This window comes from Adelges cooleyi, unplaced genomic scaffold (genome assembly GCF_023614345.1).
Source record: "Adelges cooleyi isolate 19-005CV unplaced genomic scaffold, UGA_ACOO_1.1 ACOO_flye_CR_arks_rails_tigmint_CR_PRNA_23, whole genome shotgun sequence".
Lineage (NCBI taxonomy): Eukaryota > Metazoa > Arthropoda > Insecta > Hemiptera > Adelgidae > Adelges > Adelges cooleyi.
The window spans coordinates 14532675-14557013 of record NW_026095893.1 but is presented as its reverse complement, the minus strand read 5'-3'; the positions used below and the strand labels follow the sequence as shown (position 1 = coordinate 14557013).

The window sequence follows — 24339 nt, the reverse complement described above, 5'->3', positions numbered from 1 at the left end:
CCCCAAAGGAAAAAATAGCTTGCCTAAGAGGACTAAACTAACCTAACCGACTGCTCTGGAAGCGTCAGCGACCTAACGAGTCCGAACCTAATCTATTCTCGCGTCGCTGACAAATGTATGGTGTCGGGGGCCACACAACTGTTGCCGCATCAGTCGTCGCCCGCCGTCATCTATTATTGTAAAAGCGGATATATGCAAATTCAGACTTCAGATTCGTAATCAGCATAAAAAACACTAAAAGGCAAATAAAGGGTGTCCAGTAAAGTGGATTTTTGCCTAGAATACACAATTAACCTCTAAGGTTTTATGAACCACATACCTATTTTTATACCTATATTCTTTTTAATACAATACCTCTACACAAATTGTAGACCAATAGCAATATAAGCGTCTGCAGACTTACACATTTAGTGATAATTTATAACTTGAAAATGTACAAAATTAGAATAACGTGATATAATATATTATTATAACTATAGTAACGCAATGACATTCATAAATTAACTATGCTTGTTGTATTCTTTAGATTATTATCGTTATATACCGCAAACGGCATAATTTATATAATATACCTTTTGAAGACGATCCAACAAAACAGCCTTTATGCCGGTTTTGTCCAATTCACGTTTTTCTAGTTCTGTCCGGAGTTCAGGCACTTTTAAATCACCAATTTTACGGGATTCTAGTACATCAGACATCATTAAATGCGTACAATTTGTAAAAATTGATTATAGTTATAAAAGAAATGTATGCATTAATCGACCGAACGAGTTGTACTTTAAATATTCAATTGAAATATAATGTTAAATTTCTATTTTCCAACAACGCCAAACGATAGTCTTTTGGCGAACGCGACTAAAGAAATACCAAAATCAATTATCAAAATGGAGTTCAGAATTGTGAGTTGTGACTTGTGAAGAATTAATGTTTTTACTTTCCTTTCCATGCCTTGTAATTATGCGTCAAAATCTCACGCGTTATCATAAGACATAAATTTAGGTAGAGGTACCCCCCACAAGTGCTACACAACAACTGCAATATCAATGTCTGTGTCCTTAGTCCTATAGACGACCTTTTCATACCAATAGGCGGAGCATCCGAGTTGTGCGGTTACGGCTCGAAAATTAAATATACATATACTTATGACAAAATAGATCTAGTTTGTCATGCATATTATATACGTATACATACACACAACCAAACTGGGAATTCGAATGCGCATGTGTAAAGATCATCATGACATGACTAACAACGTTCTCTCGTTTGCCCGCTAGAACTACAAGCACACGCCGTCTATTATAAACAAATAGTAGGTCTGTAGTCTGAACGCGTGATTCACACTTGTAATACGTCACAATTCCAAAGAGGTTCGAAATAGTATCGTCAGTCATGGAAATAAAACATAATACGGCGTTTGGAGCGTAAAAGAATTCGCGGGATTGTAAATAAATTTCTTATAATACAACTATGACGCTAAATAGCTATATTTAATCGTCAAAAGCTAAGCTATAGGACCAAACCAGTGGCGTGTAACTAGGAGTAAATTCTGGGAGGGGGAGGCCGGCAGTAGTAAAACTTAAAACGCATTAATAAAAAAATTAATAGTTCAAACATTTTTTTAAATTTTACATGATAAAACTGATAAAAAGGTCATCAAAATCATGAAAAGTTATACGTATTGCATAGTAATTGATTTTTAACAGATGTCGGCGATCACGAATGGACGCGTCTTTGTCAAATTTGTCAATAATTGACGTTAATATTGATCAAGTAGTTATTACTTGATCAATTAATTGACCCTCCCTTGACTCTTTCAATATAAAACGTAGCAATACGCCTACTCAGTCTTGTTTAGCCCACTGTAAACCGTTTTATTTTTCTATGATAAAATATAAATTTAATTATAAATTATAACGGGGGGAGGAGAGCAAAACGATACTATCGCCCCCTAGCCTAGTTTATTTATTTATTTATTATTATTTTTTCCCGGACAAATGTCCACATTTGTAGTGATACACAATATAGAATAACTTATAGTAGATAACATATACATTAATAAACTTAGGAACTAGATTATAAAATAGATACATATATATATATATATATATATATATATTGATTAGATAATATTAACTATGGAATACTTATTAGATAGGGGAAAAAATTTACCTAAATAAATTATGAGATTTAAGATTATTGCCATGGAACATTAAAATATTTATTGGATGATTAAACATGTAGCTTTGAGAAAATTGATGAATACAAAATAAATTATTATTTCGAGTGTTGTGATGAGAGACTTTAAAGTTGATTTAGCTTAATAAAAAAGAATCATCAATGTCATTATTTAGTAGTTTGAAAAGAAAATATGTATATGCAGTAATTCTACTTATTTGTTGAGAATCAAGTTTTAAGATTTCTAGGATGTTTTCATAACCAGTGTGCTGTGTGGGGAGTTCTAGCTGTATTACATTTATAGCAAACTATAGAACAACTGTTGGTACTGTTACAACCAATTACCAAAGTTCTTATTCTCCCAGTCTGAGTCCCAGTTCTTCTACTATAATAAATAATTTTCCCATCGCAATTTAGCGAACGTCAGTAAATTAACATTATCAAATGTAAATGATAATAGCGGTAAACGGTAAAAAAGCCTGGGGTAATAAGGTCAGATTTAAAAAAAAGTCAGATAAAAGGTCTAGATGATACATCGATAGTAGGACAAAAGTTCCGAAAGTACTTTTAAAAACTGCATTTATTATTGAACAGTTATCTTTGTTTATTTTACAAGTGAAATCTGTAGGTAATTAGTATTGCTAATTATAACTATGTATATCATTTTTAGTAAAGGGTATATTCACTGTATTGTGTATATTAACCTACAAGTTTTTTTTATCAAAAAATGGAAGTTACCTATTATTTTAAAAAATGTGTGCACGAGGAACAAATGTACTTTACCGGACACACTTTTTTTTTTTGTTTTTTTTGTTACTATTATGGCACTATTGCAGTGTAATAATTCTGTTGAAATTATTTTGAACAGAATTATTAAAATAGTATTTTTATCATAAAATAAAATTGATGGATGGTCCTAATTTTAATTTTTTGTTATCATAGTGTAATGGCACTAACAGGATAACAAAGTGAATAAACATCGGTATATATTCAACTGTTAAAAATATATAAATAAGTAGATAAATAGATTAGTAGATAAATAGATTAGTATGTTGCCTAACAGATTACAGAATACGGGATCTGTTCTGTGTACACCTAGTCTTACAAATAAAAAGAGCAAGAGAGGGGGATCTATCTCCCATCCCCCCCATAAATACGCCACTGTGGTACTTACGTACGTAGAACCTTATAATCGATTTTATTTGATACCATTTTTTAGCCTTGTTATTATTTTATTGATAAATCTCTTAATAATATGTTTCCAATCATTAACGGTCAATTATAATTAGCTTAATAATGTTTAGTGCAGATAAAAGTATAAACTATCAAGTTATCTATAAGTAGTAAACGGTCATCTCACCTCTTCTTGATCCAACATAACCGATGACGCTTTTTTATGTTGTATACGCTCTCGAAGTACATCGAGAAATGCTGTTTGGTCATTTGGAATAAATCCCACAAAAGCTTTTTTATCAGGAGAGTAACAAATAATGAAGATTTTGAAGTCGCAGTTATGGGAAGTAGTAGCACAATTAAAATGAACACAACCAACCTATAAAAAAATTAGAGTATTTTCAAGAGTTTTTTATTTATTTACTAAAAAAAAAAATAACATAACTATTAATACATACATATCCGTTGCTCATTAATGTTGTTAAGGACCCCAATGAGTCGCAAGGCGAGGGTTGGAAAAACACTGGTTTCGAGTTTTTCAAATGTGTACCTACAATATCAATTCCCAATAAATGTTTAGGTATTAATTGTAGAATTAAAATTTCTGGCCACGTTTCTGCTTTCCTATAGATATAAAGTGTTTCATTATTTATAATTAATGGTATAAATGAAATAATTGTTTTACAGTTCTGGCTCTCCGTTTTTCAAACTTGCTAAAACTGTACACGGCATACTTCTTGTAATTGTTTGTACATCGTTAATACTTTTTGATTTTTCCAGCCACTGCAGTGTGCCTGTCCAAATGCTCTTTCTTCCAGATCCATTCTATCATAATTAAGTATTTAAAATAAATACTAAATAAAAAGTTATTTATTAAAAATTAATTACTTGTTGTTGATTAAACATTTGTAAGAATCCTTTGTTGTCGTTACTTGTTGCTGCAGCTCTAAAAAATTTCACACGTAACCCTAAAATATTATAAATTATCCAATTTACTCTAAAGTAATTTATAATTTGCACGAAGTTAGTTATTATTCTACCACCGAGGTTTTGATAAATATAACAATGTCGAATGGGCTATAAATATTAAATGTTTAACGCGATTACGTGTGCTTCTCATTAAGCAATCTGCGTTCAATACTGGTTAAATTATAATCAAAACAAGAGACAGTGTCCTATGTGCTAGGCACTGGCTATTATAAGCTTGCTTCCCCCCAAAACAAGCTTATGCCTAAAGGGGAGTTGCAAATATGTATCACGATAATTTTTATTTATAAGTGTATTAATGTATGTATGTTTTTGCTAAATAAAATTATAATTATTATTATTGTAAAGATTATAAAGATAAAACGACGAACATAATTTAAGACGTAGGTGCAACAACCAGACATGTCCTTTTAAAAAAAAAAATGTTTCAACACAATTTAAACTCCAAAAAAAAAATTCTTCAAAAAATTCTAAAGTGTTTTTACCATAGAGTTACGACGCCGAATGAACATATTAGGAATTATCATCGTTTTAAAGTTCACCACTTCCCCTTCGAAATCAAGCAGAGTAACCAAAAAATGTACATAATCTTCAACAACTTATGGAACTCTTATCACTTTTTTAGAAATAGTCCAATTACTTCCACTGTATTTGATATTCTTAAGACATTGTACCTACAGTATACTATAACCGATAACGATGTATATTAAAAACCTAAGAAAATATCATTAACCGTTTTCCTCCTAAGAATGGGTGAACGTTTTTTTATTTCAATTTTTTTACTGTAGTTTCGTAACTAAGGGTCTGAAAATAAAGCTGAAGAGTGTAGGTAGATCTAGAGAAATTTTAACATAATAATTTCTGGAGAGGTATGACGCTCCCCGGTCCGTATATCCTTATATCTCAGCCACGCCCCCACTATGCTCTGATGCCACAATTCCACTATGCTGGCTTTTTTCTGATAACTAACAATATATCAACTGCAGTGTGAACAGTTATTAATTATCAAATAATCAGTTGTAATAAGTATTAACTATGACCAGGCAATCAAAATTATATTATATTATAATATATTATCAGTTAATAATATCTCTGTAATGGAATAATTTTAAGTGAACACTACGATAGTGTATGTTCATTGTACATTATATTCAAAGCGGGAATTATGTGAAATCACAAACATATTATTAAGAAATATTATTGTATGTAATAATATTATATTATCTGATTTTTATCATCTATGGATTGCTATGAAGCAGTAATAAATGTTCGTAAGGCTTTATGGAATCCGGTATAATTTTAATAGAAACAATTATGATCATCCTAATATTAATGTGATGATCCGTAATCCGTTTAAGTATATTTATAACTATACATGCTTTAGCCTGTAGCGTGTACTCGAGGATTTTGGCTCCTTTGGGGGGCCCTTGAAAAATCCTAGCACCCTATTAATGAAACATTAACAATACCAATTTCCCAGATTTCATTTAACTAATTTTTCACATCTTCCGAGATGATGTTATTTATTTAGTCATGTTAAACAATATTACTTATGCATTTTATTTAGCGTCAACGAATGCAAATTTTGTAATTATTATTATATATGTACAATACTATGTTAATCAGTAATATTTAATTTGATATTTGACGATTAACATAGGTCAGGTTTAAATGTTACGAATGGCACTACGCTAAACACAAATAGAAGTATTGAATTTTGCATGAAGAAAAAAAAATCAGAGGTCATAAAAATACTTAACTTGACAAGTTGATTTAAGCAAATTAAACGCTCTTCCTACAATGTTAGGTGGGTTACAATTACGGCATTTTATAAAAACATTTTAAAAGATATTCGAATTAGTTTCGAGCTTGTGTGGGATATTTGTTATCTTTAGCTATAGTATTATAAATTATAATATATAAAGATTGGTAAACCAAAAAATATGCCAACTTAACTTGAATTTGCCAACATGAGAGGGGTCATTCCCTCCACTCCCCTCTAGATCCAGCACTCATCCTATGCTAGTTAGAAAGCTTAGAACATGTATCAACTTACAAGTTACAGTTATAGTCAGAATTGAGTAAAATGTGGAGAATTGCCTAATTGCTAGGTATCGAGGATTTTGACATGTGTCGCCTTTTTCTAGAGCATCAGATTTTTATTTTTTTTCGGCAAACATCCTATTAATAAATAAATTATTATTGGCACTTTTAAAGAAATTCCCTAGGCTCTAAGTGATGTATTATCTTTTATTAGCACACTTATCACAGACACAAAAAACCATCGCGGTCTTCATCATTGCGAAAATGTACATCATAATAATGTATATTTATTATTTATGTACCCATGGGCTATGATTATATTTAATGTAGAAATATTTAATAGCTACAATACCAAAAAGAAAAAGCCAATTAAACAAAACAAAACAAAAAATATAAAAAGACGTTTACTCATACCGTATTGAGGACACCGGTTGCTAATAACGCTGTTGAATATTTATTAAATTTATATTTATCCAGCAGTAGAATTTCGAATTTCTCCAAAAAAATAACACGATAATATGCTGTGAACAAAATATGTATACTATTTGAAAAGTATACAAAAGGCCAATATTTTACAACTGTGAACGGGTTGTCCGCGGTTGTTATGATGCTCGCATAGATAGACCGTATCGCTTGAACCTCGTACTGCTGCTGCTGCTGCTGCCTGCTCTCAGAGTGTCCGCTATTATCAGTCAGACTTTGGACGTTGACCCGTTAACAGTGCGTTGTGCGGCGTGTGTATTGTTGAGTAGTAGCTGCAAAGAAGTTAGTTTTAATAGTCTCACATAGTCGTTTGCGTTTAATTATTGCAGTATGGTCTGTTTATTTTAACCGTGCCTAGTGTTATAATATTGCCGTGGTCGGATTGCAAAAATTAAGGTACGTTTTTCTAATTAATGATATTATAATGTGTATTGTGTATCATATAGGCTGTCATTTCCACCGGTGAACTCGCCAAAAAAACAATATTAACGAAAGCGCGTTTGAATTCTAAAAGATCCTCGGGAATTTTAGCAAAATGTTCGTTTATTAATCTCGTGGTGACATAATTTATAATTTAAAAAAAAATGTACAATTACAATACCTTCTCAGCTTCGCATTGAAGCTTAAGCACCAATTTGTCACAAATGTCAAATATATAGTATAAAAATGATTATTTGCTTTTAATTTTTAAGTATTAATTTGAGAACAAACATTCTAGGTTAAAAGTGATTTAGATGTGGTTCTATAACTTTATAGTAGAAACAACAAACTTGAAATTTTATTTCAATAACTGTCATTAAAATTTCGTTTTACTACATATATTGTTTTATTTTAAAATATGCAAAATGCATTGTTTTTATTTTATTAGTTATTATATAGGCTTAATTTATTAATAAATGAGAAAAACAATCAGCAATATACCTTTGAGCTATGTAAATCCGTTTTAACATAGTAAATAATTTTTTAAACAAAGAACCAATTTAATATAAAAAGTTAAATACTCATTAACATTTCAATATAAAATAATAGTTAAAAAATGAAAGAAGAAAAAATGTTTAATGATTATTAATCTTGAACTTACACAACACTTAAATAACCCCTGTACATGACAATAACCTGTACATGTCATTTTGATGGCTACTTGTTCTATTTTATTATAATTTAAAAAAAAATACATATACTCTGTTCTTATTTCGAACAGAGTATAATTTACATTGAACTCTAATCTCAAGCATCATCGATAGACGATACCTAAGTACTTTTATCAATATTATGAAAATTACGTACACATTTCATTTCATTTTTTTATTATTTCCGTTTAAAAATTATTTAGAACACATATAAAACATTCTAGTCAATTTTTAACGCTCTGTTAATATTATTATCAATTTCAGCTGTCTGACATAAATGACATAAAATAAGTATTTAAATATAAGTATATACTACATTTTTTTTAAAAATATGTCTATAGCAAATTTACCCAAATGTTTTTTTTATTATTCGTATACCACGAAAATTGTCGTCCAATCATTAATGTGTGTTAGGTTATACACATTATAGATTGCTTGTATTAATATGTTATAATTGATAAGCCCAACACAACATTAATATTGATTAAGTTATAAAAGAATATATAGAATGATATTATATTAATAGATCTACTTACCAACTTAATTTTTAATATATTTTTCAATTAGTTCGATTTTCCAAAAACGTATGTTTCTTTCATTTGTTGTAAAATATTATTTCTTTCAAGAACTTTAGAAATATAATGAATATAACTGGTATATCGACCTACTTACGTGTTTTATCTTAAACATTTTAATGTATTTGTCTTTATGTCTTATGTTACCTTTATATCGTACCTATACGTCCTTTTTGGTGTATAGGTACTATTTTTTTTTTACCGAACAATGATGTCACAATATGGGATATTTTGCTGAATTGCTGTTTGAACAACTGTGCTAATCACATGTGTTTATATTTTAACGCCAAAAATGTATACATAACGTACGTGCTATATGGTTTTAAAATACAACTTGTAGACGCCTCGAAAAATGTCTTATGCTACAATATTTAAAACGCGTTTTATGTTGATATAGTCTGGTATTTTAGAAATAGGCTAATACATGTGCCCTCCACCTTGCGAACTCGGATCCTTTTTTTTTGCTGTCGGAAAAATATTTTGGACGTTGGGATTTTGCAACAAATAACAATAATCATAAATATCTACCAGCTAGAATAAATATTTGCTAGGTATTTAAGGGATTGCCGTTTTTATTAGAAATAAGAAAATAATGTCAAAATGTTTTGTTGCATACGTCTTGACTGGTAGCTACAGAATATTTAAACGAATAGCCGGGGGAATAGGTACTGTTTTATTTGGTCAATATAAGTGGTCAAGTTATATTGCAAAATACAGTATTCGTTTCGAAACATTAATAAAATAAACTAAGCCCATTTTTGTTTGCGATTAATGCATTTTTTTTTTTACTTGTCAATAGAACGATGCATAGAAGACGATCCTATTTGAGAATTATACTGTGTTTAAACGATAATTATTGTTACAAGGTATAGCTGTTTACATCGCTACATCGTGAACATTTGTGTATAGTGTGTCGTGAATCAATTCACGTTAGACTTTTATGTACAACGCATTTTTTTAAATAATAAATTATTTTCATACATAGCACAGCTGCTGTGACAATATCATTATTTCGTAATTGTCATTACGCTTACCCTTGAACGCGATCTGACAAATAGAGCCCATTTTCTTTATTATTGCCACTGTCAAGTGCGGTGCATTTGTTTGTGATTAACATTTGTCTCGGTTAGAGTAGGTAGTAGGAACGGTTGTGTACAGTAGGTACAAAGACAAATAAAGAAGTACGACACTGATAGGAACAAAGGAAATCGATTTCGTATACTGTAAAATTAACGATAGTTTTCGGTTCCGCATTTATTGAATCGTTTAGAAAATTCGATCGTGTTTGGCACATTTCATTTGTCTTAAGTCTTCTGACACAGGGAAGTCGACGATTCTCACATCAATTGATTTGTCAACGCTCACGTTAGTTGTCACGGTACGATGATCTTTTAGCATATTCCGGTAGTTTAACAATTAATTTTGTTTTCCTTGTCGGTAAATCTGGGACACTAGATGATAGCTTCCCACACTACAGAAAAAAAAAGACTTAAATCAACCTTTGTATATTAAATACTACAACGTTTTAATATTTTTTTACACGTGTTCTCTGTGACTTCAGAAGCAAATAGTAATGTTTTAATAAATATTAAATACAATACAATAATATACTACTTCATATTAATAAAATGAAATGTTCTTTTTTTTTAATTAGTGCGTATAGTTTTTTTAGTTTCCATAAAGAAGACTAGTAGTTATTCAAAACTAAGATTTCATACAAATTATCTGATATGTTGTTTTCTTTCTTTAAAATGTATGGACCCTTAATAAGACAACATAAGTTGATGCAGATATTGGGTTTCTCTGTTTTGTATTAAGTATCAAACGAGCATGACCAATATTTAAATTTCTGTCAAAATGATAAATATCAACAAAATTTCGAAAAAATCCTAATTTCAAAGAGCCATTTTATTATGGTAATAAATTATTATTATTTTTAATTAATTGTACAGGAAAAATGCACGATGAATTTGACGATAAATCAAAAGAAAGAGATTTTAAACTCACATTTTAAGGTGAATGGCAATATAAAAGCGTAGAACACAAGTATGTTTTACATACATAATATTATTATTGTTACATTTTACTAAATATTTATTCTTAAGTTGAATTTTCAAGGACGAAATTTCAAAATACGATTATAAGTATGTGGAATGATTGACCTTTATTTTTATTCCATATGTAAGTCACATTTCGTGACAATAATCCGATATTGGCAAATGCCAAAAATAAACAATTAATAAAAGTCTGTAAAAAGCTTTGAAAATCAATAATAATTTTTTCGGTATTAACAAAATATTTTTTTAGTATTACTTTTAAATTTATTTTTTCATGAAAAATTTTCTTAGGAATCTATTTATCAATACAGCAAGTTTTTCACATTTAAAAATGATATGATAAATTTTTTTGGAGAATTCGAGATTTTACTAAATACAATATTATTAAAATTATTTTAAAGCAAGTCTTATTTATATTAAAACGTCAACGATGGTTCATTTTAAGCAGTTGTGGTCACATTTTCATATTTTATTTTAGTTTAAATATTATATTCATGTCAGCTGCAAGTTGACTTTAGACAGAATTTTTGTTGATTGGATAGACTGCAGCCTGTTGTACCTCAGCCTGTTACGCTATAATACCTACTATCACGTGTCATCATCATTCACCATCAATGGCAATTTCATCGACAACAGACTCCGTCATGTTTTTATAATACTTATTTGGTATAAATATGTATATTTAAATTTAATAGTATTAAACACTATATTTCCACAAATGGCTCTAGTTTTTATTTTACAGTATATTCGTATTTTGCATTATGTCGTCATGAACATTTATTTAACAATAAAATACAACAGTTATCTTATTTACACAAGCATTATACAGACGTTTAAGCTTTAGAAAGTCGATAACATAAAACTGGATTTATCGCTCTGCATAATGTTCGCACTTTATCATCCTCAAAAGTTACATTGTTAAAAACAATATAGAAATTGTGTTTATTATAATTGTATCCGTATACCGTTGCCGTGTTGGTAATTACATGTCCTTAGTGTAAATTTTGGTAGATTGTTTTAACCGGTTCCACGTTGTGCAATTGGCTTTTAAATAACACTGTTATTATTAATAACGTATTTCGCATGAATCACAAAGAATACATAGTTAAACGGAAGTATTTTTTTTTTTTGCTTAACATATATGTGACGAGGATTCTACGCGCATAACATATAGGTAGGTACATTTATAAAAGTGATGTTTAAATAAATGTTATGGTCTGCTTCTGTTTGCTTTTTATTTTAAAAAATAGTATTTTAAAATTGCCATTTTTTTCAACTAACCAATTAAAATAAATTATAAAGTGTTCAGTCCAAACATATAAAGTAAAGCTTGTCAATAGATAAATCTTTATAACGGAATTACAGAGAAACCACAGTAATTTGAATGGCAAACTATATTGGTTTAGGACCTAAACTTTAGGATGTGAAGAAAATGTTTGATGTTGAGTCCTTAAAAGTAGAAAGGACACTGGGTAATTTATTTATCATAAAGCAATACTTTTCTATTAAAATAATTTCAATTTTAGTGTTTTTCTTTACAAAAAAAATGTTTTTTACGTGACTACAAAATTACAAAATACTTACCATTCTTACTATTTTCCATAGCGCTTTCGACTTTTAAAATGTAAATTAAAACGTATGTACCTTTTTAATATGAGAATAATTTTGATCAGTTTTTTAAAAAAATAATTACATTTGAAGTTGTTATGTTTAAAGTTATACGTTGAAGATCCATTTATTTTTAATAAATTTTTTTCACAAAAAAAAAACGAAAATGGAATAATTCAAGGGCGTTCCTCATGTAATGCATACCAACTAGCCACTACGGTCGTTGAACAGGATTTAGGCTAGCTAAGGAACAAGGATACTTTAGGTAGGTAATCATTTTGATTCCTAGACTGTACATGTCGAACCCTGATACACAAATTACACGAATCATTAAAACTCGTCTGTAAATAGTAAATACCTATTTAAAAAAAAAAAAAAAGTATAAACCATATTATGATGATGTAAGCAGAAGGTTAGGTTAAGTATGCCAAAGCTGTAACTAAATAGTATTAAATTAACGTTTAAAGTTACTGTTGAAAACCTAATAATTAAGTACACGGAAAAAATAAATAGTTAGATTCACTTTAATTATACACCATACATTTATTGTTAGAGTAATTAACAAATTATCACATTAGTGTTTTTAAATACATAGATGAAAAGTGAAATAGTAAAACCGACGCACGCACTTATCAGTTATCTATCACCTTATTAATTTATTAGTTACAATACCTATTAAAAAAATAAAACATGAATATAATAATAAGGATGCAGTAAAAATTTTTAAATATAATATTAAAAAAAGATCACTAACTATTCTCAAATCCCAACATTAAACAATTATTACTCGTCTCATTATGATAAACTAATATTTACATGTCATGGTATGATAATTATATTAAAAGCTAAAAATATCAAATAAGGAGATCAATGGATATTAAGTTAATACAAATATTATTGCGTGTGGCTTTATCCCGAAGTAGGTTTTAAGACTTAACTCGGTCGCCTATGAGGAGGATGACAGTCTCATTTACTTACAACTCTTCAGTAGGCACCTCAAGTATAACCATACATAGATTTTTTTTTTTTAAATGAACAATTTTTTATTTAACCTGTGATATAATTGATAAAATTATTGGTACATATTCGTAAATTATTGGTGCATATTGTATGCCTTTTTATTAATATAATACTTTGTGCCTACTTGTTAAAATAAAGCAATATTACAAATGTAAATTTATAGTCGTTGATAAAATGCTTAGGCGTGGGTTATTAGTATTGTAGAGGTAGTTCGTGCGTAGGGCGTAGACGAAGGGTGTGGTAATGTCAGTTATATTTATATCTTAAAAGAAAACAGACCGTACACTGAGTTTACTTAGTATAGATTTTGACACATCCGGTTTATGTTATTCCTATAAACAAAATTAAGCAGATTTATTACTTTTTATATTTATACATTATATTGGTACAAATTACCAAATAGTTTGTGTGTATCACTATTGCACGTAGTTATTAGCTTCCCATGTGATAGCTGAGAGAAGCCATTGGTTTTATAATGATGTGATTATTTTTTGTGTGTCTGAACTCTGAAGTCACGATAACCTTTTTCCGTATGGACCGATTTACTCGAGTAGCAATTTTATTGGTCCGTAATCGTATGCAATTTGGTTCTTAGGTGAATCAAAAGTAGAAAAAGTGCAACCTATAACTCGACAGTCGGTCTAGTCGAAATATGTGTAGAATATACCGCCGGGAAGGGGGAGGGGGGGTTGGAATTTTTTTTCCCGTAAATTTTAGATTTATAGGTTACAAATTATTATAGACATAACCCTAATCGTGTTTTCACTCTAATACTAAAAATAAAATCTTAAGTACATTATTGGTAATGCTACAAATACGCGTCGAGTCGTTTATTTGGAGTGATTATTACATTAGGAGGGCGTCGCACCGGTGATTTTCAGTGGTAAAAACATGTTGAAGCAGACTGAAAATAACTCGCTTAATTTTAGTTTTAGAGTAAAAGCATCCATTATAAAATTAAAAGAAAACAATTGCTCCGGAGGGCAAGAGGGTGCGTTTTTTTAAAAAAATTATTTTTTTGAAAAGTTACAGTTAAAATGTTAAATTAGTCGTTATTTTTAAACTATGTATTGAGCGTTATACTTGGAATAATGAAAAAAAACGCACCGTCTTTCCCTCCGGAATATTGTTCTCTTTTAATTTTATAATGGGTGCTTTAACTCTAAAACCAAAATTAAGCGAGTTATTTTCAGTCTGCTTAAACATGTAGAGATGAAAAAACATTTTATAGATCGCTTTCAAGGATGCCGCAATAGTTCGAAAAATAAACTAACTACCAAAATAGAGTCCTAGTTATTGAACTAATAGTTACACATCATATTTAACCTTTTAATTAAGATTTTGTGAAAAATTGTCTATACTTAACAACTTATAAATAGGCGATGCGACGTCCTCTCAAGATTTAAGTGTTTCCATAATATCCTAACTACATGCTCATCTGACGGTTGTTTCATATCACTGTTGCTAATGTTCCGGTTATGACGGAGTAAATAGAAGTGATAATAATAATTGTTATTATTATGCATACATGTGGGCGTGTAGAGTAGGCGAACGTGTTGCGATTACATAGTGTAGATAACGATGAACGCGGCTGAGCACAATAACATTTTTTCAACAGCCAAGAGTTACCGCGAATACCGGTAGCTGACGCGTGTGCTGATTAGTGTTTTGAATTTCCATGTAAGCCACCTAGCCAACGCTGAATAAAAAAAATAATTCTACTGTCTAGCACGTTGTTATGTCATTTTTATTTTTTATACTAACTAGACGCATACATTTTTATTATTATTAGTAGTAGTATTATTATGATGCAGCCAGCAGCTGTACCTAACTAATGCAAGAAACTATGTTGTGTGTGTGTATAGTGTGACTAACATCGTAAAAACTACTGACCGTATGGGCAACAATTAGTATAGACTTTGTTATCTATAGTAGACGTAGCTCAGTTACCTACTTATTATAGAATAATAACGCAACTAGTTTTTTTTGTGCTCACTAGTCACTACGCAAGAAGAATTTGGGAAACCTTGATTCGAAATTACTAAAAAAAAGTAAACGGAATAGCTAACAAGTGTAACCTACGCTGCAGAGAGAAATAATGGTTTGACACCAGACATTGGGTCCGAATAGAATTTTGAATTATAACATTGTTTAGAAAACGTGACATACACAAATTCCACAGGTGTTGTATATGATCATTAAATACTTACACATACAATTTTTACTTATAAGTAATATGTTTATACGATAAACCTTAACTGTTTGAGGGACGTTGGTTAGTATATTTACCAATTTCGTTATGGCTCTTGAAGGGTGGTTAGTGTAAATTACCGCTTATATATTTTGGGCGGTAGTTAGTAGTGATGACCAAATAAAATAGGCATCAACTAGACACACCACTAGAGCGCACGGTTGCTTATTATTTTGATTTCGAGCTCGTCATAGGATTTTATCTTTTCTGTATACCTTGCCCATTAAAATTAAAAAGTTTTTGTTAGTGATATATCATGCCCTTCAAACAGTTAACTGTTAAACATATATTAGCCACTCACTTTCAGGGGCGGTTCTAGGACTCAAATTTCGTACGGGCAATTTCTTTATTTTTTATACAAAATGTAGTTAAACATATAATGTTATTACAAATTATAGGTAATATAAACTTTATTTTTATAATCCATACAACATTTTGGTACGGGCACCTGCCCACCCAGCCCGTACGCTAGAACCGCCACGGCTCACTTTTACATAAAGGATGATTAAATTATCATTTCACCGTTCTTATATTATCTAAATTCTAAACAGAATACGCAGTATGGTAGCAGACAAGTAAATAGAAGTGGTTCCGAATGGCAGATGTTGGCATTTTCTATAATCCCCTACCTAATAAAAACCCTGAAGTTTATGAAAACTTCGATCTCTAAAATATCCGATTAGCTCTGCATCATGAACAGTTATTACTTGTTAAAATTGAGTATTCTATGATCACTCTTCCTGGTTCTCTGAGTGAATGACAGACAGAAATTTGAAACTCGTATTATGATGTCCGAGAGAAAAATATGCAAATTATACGATTTAAGCACATGTCCAAACACCAAACTAGCTCTGTCTACCTAGCACACGAGTCTCATGATTGGGTTTTCATACAATCATACCCATTCCATTTAGTTGTCTATAAGATTTATTAAAAACGGACACGTAATAATAATTGACACCAAGCATGATATTATTATAATTATAGTTAAAAAAAAAAATGGAGAAAATATTAACAATACCGCGTATCGCGTAAAATACGTGTGCGCCGTCAACATAATACGAATTGTTGACAGTCATTACGGCCAACAATTCTTATATCAGAGAAACTATTTCCAAAGAATCCAATATAATAATATATTAAATAGATATTACATAATAAGTACCGTTTAATGTACAGGTACTTGTTTCGATAATATATGAATTCTTTAGCTAGTTTGAAATTGATCTAACATTTACTGAATTAATTTTGTTTAATGACAAATCGTTAGAATATATAATTAATTTAAAATAAATATTGTGTTATTGGTTATTATAATATATACATAGTATACACAGTAATAAAAGAAATTGCATTGTATTAATATAGGTACCTACGTAGTATAATTTTGAAGACACACTAGCGTTTACCTTAAACAATATTTGTTTGATAAGTATAGAACATAAATAACTCGCCGAACTTTCAATCATTGACATTTTGTATTTTATAAATTCTAGTCAACAGATAATGTATTGAATTTAACTATTACTAATACTATTACTTTTAGAGGTGCACAAATAAATCCACTTGTAATTGTATCATGTTGCTTTTTGCGATTTTGCTTTTTAATGCAAAATATTATAGTTAAAACGATTATATTATAATGCATTTTTCAATTCACTTCAAAGTGTAACAATAAGACTATAGCGACAAAATCGATAATGACGTAAACATCTATAATATATCAGATCCTTATTATTGGCCCTGACACACTTTCTAGTCTCTATTTTTTATTTGGAATTAAGTGGCCCTGGTGTTTAAATGATCCCAACGGTGTGGCTATATTATCCCTACTTCATTTGTATTGTAGCATGTGGTCTACAATATAGATGCTGTTTGTTTATGCATAATAGGTAAATACATAAAATATACGAATTATATAAACATATTTTCCTATTTTCTAAAAACACTGAGATAGGCGTTACGAAAATATTATTTAAATAATAATTCGTTTTTTTTAATTAATCTACATATGTATAAAAATAAAATGCTGCTTGTTGGTGATCGCATCACTTGAGAACGGCTGGACCGATTTGCCTCATTTTTTTTTAGATGTTCGCAATAGTCCAAATAAGCTTAGTAAGTTTGGCACCATATATCACTACACCATACGCATTGAAATTGCTTATGAATAACTCCAATATTAAGGCAATTAGCAAATTGTTAATGTTGTATGACCATGTTAAATAAAAAGAGAACATCAATATAGTAAAGGAAATAACGGAAAAGATATGGAATAAAATAAAAAGGTATCACGGTTCTTAAGCCTGGTCCGCACTAAAGCCAACTCTTAACAACTTATTGTGTTGCAATATGTTGCTTCCATTTGTTTTGTGTTTGATGTTTCCATGTTTCGCTGCAAAGCAAAGCATGTAGAAACAATCGAATGTTGCCTTAGTGTAGATACGGCTAAAGGAATTTAGCAATGGAAAAAAATAAGATAATTTGTCTTGAATAATTTAAATAGTATTATTAATTATTATTCATTAGTAAATATTTTGTAATATTTAAAATAACTTAAAGAACATAAAATACTATCCTTTTTGAGATTAAATTGTATTTTAACTACAAAACATGCTTTTAGAAAAATACAATTTTGATAAATATTATTAGTATGACTAAACCAAATATGATAATATGATATGTACATTTGACATTTCTGAAGGTATGGTTTACAACATAAAATATACGATAGACTTGAAACATTACATAATATCAAGTTTTATAGATCTTTTGATGTAAGCCTTTTTAAATTTGTAATAATATTTTTACAATACAACACATAACAGAAATTCAAAGGAGTTGAAGGAATTTCATCCCCATACCATTGTTTATAAGACTATCTAAAAGTAGATAGAGGTGATTGAATGTGTCATTTGAATGACTAATGTATGTGTAGAGATTGGGGAGCGTCTGTATAAGAACTAAGGTGGCCAACCTAAAAAAATTGGAAGGGTCAGAGTAGTACGTATATTTTGAAATATTGTTAATTAAATGTTGAATAAAGATAATTAAAAATTAAAATAAAGATTTATCAAAAATAACTAATTTATTCTTTATTCATTAGTCGAGTAATTTTTACACAATTCGATTTGTAATTAGCGTGTATATTTTTTTTCAGAAATGCATAATCGTTTATAATTTTTACACTTGAGTACTATTGTGTTACTTATGTTGTGGATTTACTTGTTTATCTTGGAATTTGCTTTCTCTACGTGATGTGTATAAAATTGCGTAAATAATGTTTTAATGTTAATTTAGAATAGACATATTACCCGTTAAATTTATGTTATTCTCATCTGAGCAGAACGACGAATCATGAGATGGTAGTTTTTTGCGTTACACTCGTTACAGCATGTACAATGTAAACTCGCGCTACAGTGTAAAAAAATCATAATATTACTTCAAAACCCACAATATTAAAAAACATAAGTATAACACAATACAATATTTCACTGTCCACTAGCAAGTCAATAAAGATTTCTAGTCAATAAAGTTCTTTTTTTTAATTTTCTGTAACTAAAAAAGTCACCTTTCCCAGTTTTTACCATTTAATATTTAATATCAACATACTTGTTCTTATTTCTTTTAATATTACTTACTGTAAACACTACATTTTAGTGACAGCAAATGTGTTAAATAACTGTACACGATAAGATTAAAATTGAAAAAACCGTAATAATGTGTTTAGTGTATAAAGCCGGGTCCACACTAAAGTAACATTCATTAGTTGCCACATGTTTCGCTTTTTATCGAAACATGGATAAACAATGTTGGTCTATGTTACCTTAGTGTGGACTAGGTTTTAGCAAACTTAAAGCAGTTGGCGAGTCCCGACGCGTTTAGGAAACCCAATTTTCAATAATTAATTTGACATAATTACAAAGATTCCACTGTCAAACTCAACGATGAAAACACTAATTACGGCTGTTATAATTATTATTTATACTCTATTATATAATAATTCGAGTCATCAAATTCTGCCCTCCAAAATTAGTAATCAAATAGCCTTAACTATATTGTGGACGGTTAAAAAAAAATCAGTTGATCGTACCAGTTGTAGTACAAAAAGAAAAATACTTAAACGTAATTAATCTAGCGTTATATATTTTTACTTTCACCTCGAGTCAGCGAAACGGTGAGCGTAAAAAGAAAATGCGACGCAAGCGCGTATAAACCGAAAATCAATTATTCATAGTTTAACTGGTAAAAACTGCTATTTATTAATTAAACGTTTTTTAAAAATTTTTTTTTAGATTCGTCATGCTTCAGCAGATTCTCAAAGATATGTACGTGGACCCAGAGCTTTTGGCCGAGCTGGACGAAGCTCAGAGGCAGACTTTGTTCTGCAGGATGCGAGAAGAACAAGTCCGGCGTTGGAGTGAGTGGGACTTACGGGACGGCAATAAAACGACCAACTCCAAAAGACAACCGAGTAATGCAGAAACTCTTTAGCTTACAGAGTTTATGTTTACATATATATTTTATTATTTGCAAGCAGGCAAGAAAAAAGTGCAGTGGATGTTGGACGAGAGCGGTGAACCTTGGACGTGGGTCATGGGAGAGCATAAAGACGACAAAACCATCGAGCAGATAATTGAAGAGGAAGCCAGAGAAGCCGCTAGAGTGCAAGCAGAACATGAGACTGAACAATTAAGGTTTGTTGTTGTCTGTTCATGACTTACGTAAACAAGTGAATTTATGTAACAGTTTACAGGAACAACATTTTTGTTGATTACTTAACGGGCTTTTACAATTTTATTTTTCTAGATTGAAGGTGGAGTCGGAGCTGCTTGCAATGTTGGAGAACAAAACAAAGGTCCAGTATAGCGCTCAGGAAAAGATGCACTCACACGAGAGCGAGGACATTTACTGTTCGGTAGAAGACTTAAAGACCCGAACGACGAGAGACCCGTGCGTAACGACACAGCCGATTCGTGGAGCATTGAAAGAACTGTCATTCAACAAAGTATTTCATTTATGAATTTCATGTAATAATAATAAAACACTAGTCTGAATATATATGAATGATTGTTAGAACTACATGATATAATAACGCGACGGTGTATAGATAGGTAGTGAGAGCCTTCTGGCCATATTCTCGTTGTGTCTATATATACTTATATAGTTTTTTGTACTGCTATTTATTGTACGTGCGAGTGGAACAAATCGTTCGATGAGCTCTAAACATAAAAAGTTCGTTGAACTGTTGTACAGGTATCCGAGCGTGTGAGAAATTGGGAACAGAGACTTATGGAGGAACGGACCTCGGAAATCTATAAGAGGATGAAGAACAAAAAAGAGGAAGAAGCAAGAAGAGCCGAAGAAGCCGACAAGAAGCAAGAAATCGTTTGGAGAGAACGAGGTAAGTCCGCAAAACTTGCATTGAAATAATTATTCCATTATGGCATAGAAGTTGGCATCGACATACTTCACAGTTATTAAATCAGTCATACAATTTAAGCTATTTTGGAACTTTGTAATGTTAGCCGAAGTCGAACTATCAACTACCATACTTAATGTTCTCCCACAACCAAACCTAACCTACCCAAAACCAATCTTCTGCCATGCCTAATTCTCTTTGGCTGTCGTTATACTTCTACCACACCTTGTAATGTATATTGAATTTATTAATAACATATTTTTTCTTATTTGTTACCTATTAGAACTGAGACCTCGAATCGAATTTTTCTATTATCCGAAATATTCGAATAGTTCGAATAATTCTAATAGTAAAAATAGATTATTAAAAATAGATCAAGAACACCTTAGTTGTCTCTTAATTATTATTTTTTTAATCTAATTAATTCTCCAAAGAAAGTGATAAAATATTCGAATATTCGATCTGATTTTTCGAATATTCGAATATCCGTGCGAATAAAGTATTCGAATATTCGAATTTTTTTTATTCGAATAGTCCCACCACTATTACCTATAATCGGCAGGAACGCATTTAAAACCGTCGCCCTCTCCCCAAATGTTAAACAAAATTCTTTAAGTATATTTTGAAAAATTATAAAAGTATTGACCTTAAAAGTGACGAATTAAGTGCGAGTGAATATAAATAATTATTGAGTCTACCTCAGCACCCCCAGTACCTATATCTTTTGCTAAGAACTCAAGAAGTATTTATCCAAAACTGGTTATCCCCCAGTCGTTATTTGTATTCTTCATTCTGTTTTCAATAGGTAACTCTAATAAATATATGACTATCCGTAGTACCCGGTTATGCGTTAATGTATGGCCCTCCCCTTTAGATGATGATGATTTCAAATACGCGCCTGCTTCTTCCTCGGTGTCTTAAAGTTTTTCTTTTCTCGCTATTAGTACAACTCAAAAACTACCCCCTTTTACTTATAACTATAATATTATTCTAATATAACATATATTATGCCTATTCAAACCAGGTGTGTTATTTCGCACACCCATGTTTACACAATCCATTTAACTATTTCTAATTTTCTCTCATTTAACACTTTTTTACGTTATCATTATCATTTTCGCTAATTAAAAGTTCACGGTGGTATGTTTCTCAGAGCAAAGAGCAAAAGAAGCCGAGTTTCAGAGACGGCAGATCGCACGTCAAGCCAGAGAAGAACACAGAAGGTCGTTGCTGTGTACTGAAAAACCGTTTTGGTGAGTGTCATAAGTGTTGTGCGAATTTCACGCCGAAACCGTGTGATATAATATAGTAAAAAACAATTTATAACCTCATTATAGCGGCGTGTTAATACCCAACTCTTCTAAGCCGCCCAGTAAAAAGGCCGTCATTGAATGGTTCAGAGCGAAAGAAATACCCAGAAGAGCCGGTTTCGAGCAAGATAGAAACGCCATAGCCACATGGTTCCACGGTAATTATTTTTCCTTGGTACTACCAATTCATCATTCGTTTGATAACAGAATTTAGAACGATTATAACAAAAAGGAACATTGAGAAACGGTTCGATTTTGTATAATTAACTAGGTACACATGTAATTCCGAATGATACAAAACAGTAAACGCTTTAGATTTTATTTTTAAATTGTAAAATACGGACATAGTGTCAATGACCAATGTGTCTAAGGACGTTGTGCACGATGCAAATGTCAATGTTCTTCAATTTTGGGACAACGCTAAGCACACTACTATGTAAATAAATACAAATTAAATACTCGGTCTGATCGGCTCTTTTGCCTCAACTAAGTTTATCTATGCTTGTAATGTTATAGCCTGTAGGCAGTGTTAACAGTTAATTGTATCTGGTATTTTAGATTCGGGGAACAATAACGTGGGGAAACTGAAATAAGTTATTTTCCAAGGTGAACAAACTCCGATAGTTCAAAATTCAAAGAGATTATTTATTATATCATTAGTTGGTATAAGTATTTAGTCCCCAGTCGAATTTATCAAAAACCTAATTTTTTAACATTTATCATCTTTAGCTTCTAACATCTAAGAAGTTTTATATGACATTATTTTAAGTATATGCTAGTTACCACTAGTAAACATTTCCTTTCTAAAAACATTGCTCTCTCGGGGATAGTACTACTTATGAGGGGGGGGGAGCAAGAATACATTTTTGGAATATTTTCATGTCATAAACTTGGATTTTAAGCGTTGATTTGAGAACTATCCATTATATACACCAAAAATAAACCATATGATAAGTCATAAGCTCAAAATCGTAATTTCGGTATGATACATGAATGATGAATTTATATTATAGTAAAAACTCATTATGGGAAATTTCTCACAAAAAAGAAAACAAAAAAATCAAGTAACCCCTTTTTTTATTTAAGCATTTTTCAAAAAATTTCACGGTATGGTTTATTTTAATTTTTTATGGATATTTCACAAATAAAACAGGAAAACCCCAAGCTTTGTATATAAAAAAAAATGTATTCTTAGGGCCACTTATGTGCTACCATTCGTAGAGTGCTACATTTGTTTCTGGTTCATTCTATATAATATTAATTTTTGTTTAGCTAGCAAGTATATTGGGTGCCAGTTATTGATTGTTGTTATCATAAACATTATTATGGACAATAAAAGTAAAAAAAATCCTCACTTAGTATTTTTCCACTTAGCTATAGTAACATGAATTAATGATGCATTGAAAATAAAAATTGAACGTCCGACGACTTTATAAAAAAAAATGTTTTGTGATTTTTTTGTTATAGGTCTTATTACAAGACAAGAAGCCGAAATTTTATTAAACAAAGAACCAGTCGGAAGTTTTCTAGTGCGGTTATCCGAAAAGATCTGGGGCTACGCGATAACATATAGAGACTACGACTGTTGCAAACATTATTTAGTGGACGCGTCCAATGGCCATTATCAATTCTTAGGTGCTAATCAAATACCTCACAATACACTAAGTACGTTAACTCAAATGCATTTTACTCACCTGTTTTGATAATTCCCATAAATATCAAAAATAGGCACTAAAACAAACGAACTATTGTATTAAAATATTGTATGGATTATCAGGTGAACTGGTCAGTTATCATAAGAAGAAGCCGATTACTAAGACTGGAGAAGAATTTTTGCTGAGACCATGCAATCGCTCTACAAAAATACCACCACTTGTTTTTCAAGGTTTATTAAAAACTTGAGAACACGAATATCATTTTTAAGTCTTATTCAATTGTAATTTTAATTTTTATACCTCGTTCGATAGAAAATAATGTATTATTTTTAATGGTAATATTATAATTTTTATATTTTATACACGTACAAGTTATTTTTAAGTACCAGTTAGTACCTAATTATTCTAATTTTATAAAAAATGTTTTAAAATAAAATTCGTTTTTTTTTA

The 24339-nt window shown here is 30.4% G+C and overlaps 2 protein-coding genes across 3 annotated transcripts in view; one reads left to right on the top strand and one right to left on the bottom strand.

Moving 5' to 3' along the window:
- Positions 1-8646, bottom strand: part of LOC126835720 (SAFB-like transcription modulator) — a 25863-nt gene extending 17217 nt beyond the window's left edge. The window contains exons 1-6 of one of the 2 annotated variants that reach the window (XM_050568483.1): positions 8528-8646; positions 6793-7133; positions 4237-4316; positions 4034-4173; positions 3807-3972; positions 3536-3727 (exon numbers count right to left, since the gene is read on the bottom strand). In XM_050568483.1, the coding sequence (XP_050424440.1) occupies positions 3536-3727; positions 3807-3972; positions 4034-4173; positions 4237-4254 (516 nt within the window). In that variant the 5' untranslated portion in view covers positions 4255-4316; positions 6793-7133; positions 8528-8646. Of the gene's footprint in view, positions 1-572; positions 926-3535; positions 3728-3806; positions 3973-4033; positions 4174-4236; positions 4317-6792; positions 7134-8527 lie in introns of those variants that run through there. The other variant, XM_050568484.1, reaches the window with a different exon arrangement.
- On the top strand, positions 7063-24339 carry LOC126835723 (SH2 domain-containing protein 4A-like). The gene is made up of 9 exons (XM_050568486.1): positions 7063-7257; positions 19798-19976; positions 20043-20199; positions 20312-20510; positions 20759-20906; positions 22078-22177; positions 22262-22392; positions 23702-23899; positions 24012-24339. The coding sequence occupies exons 2-9, from the start codon at positions 19805-19807 to the stop codon at positions 24134-24136; spliced, it is 1230 nt and encodes a 409-aa protein (XP_050424443.1). The 5' UTR covers positions 7063-7257; positions 19798-19804; the 3' UTR covers positions 24137-24339.

Coding starts and splice junctions, on each gene's coding strand:
- LOC126835723 (XM_050568486.1), top strand. CDS start 19,805: ATGCTTCAGCAGATTCTCAAAGATATGTACGTGGACCCAGAGCTTTTG. Junction 19,977..20,042: donor CAACTCCAAAAGACAACCGA/GTAATGCAGAAA, acceptor ATTTGCAAGCAG/GCAAGAAAAAAGTGCAGTGG. Junction 20,511..20,758: donor AAGAACTGTCATTCAACAAA/GTATTTCATTTA, acceptor ACTGTTGTACAG/GTATCCGAGCGTGTGAGAAA.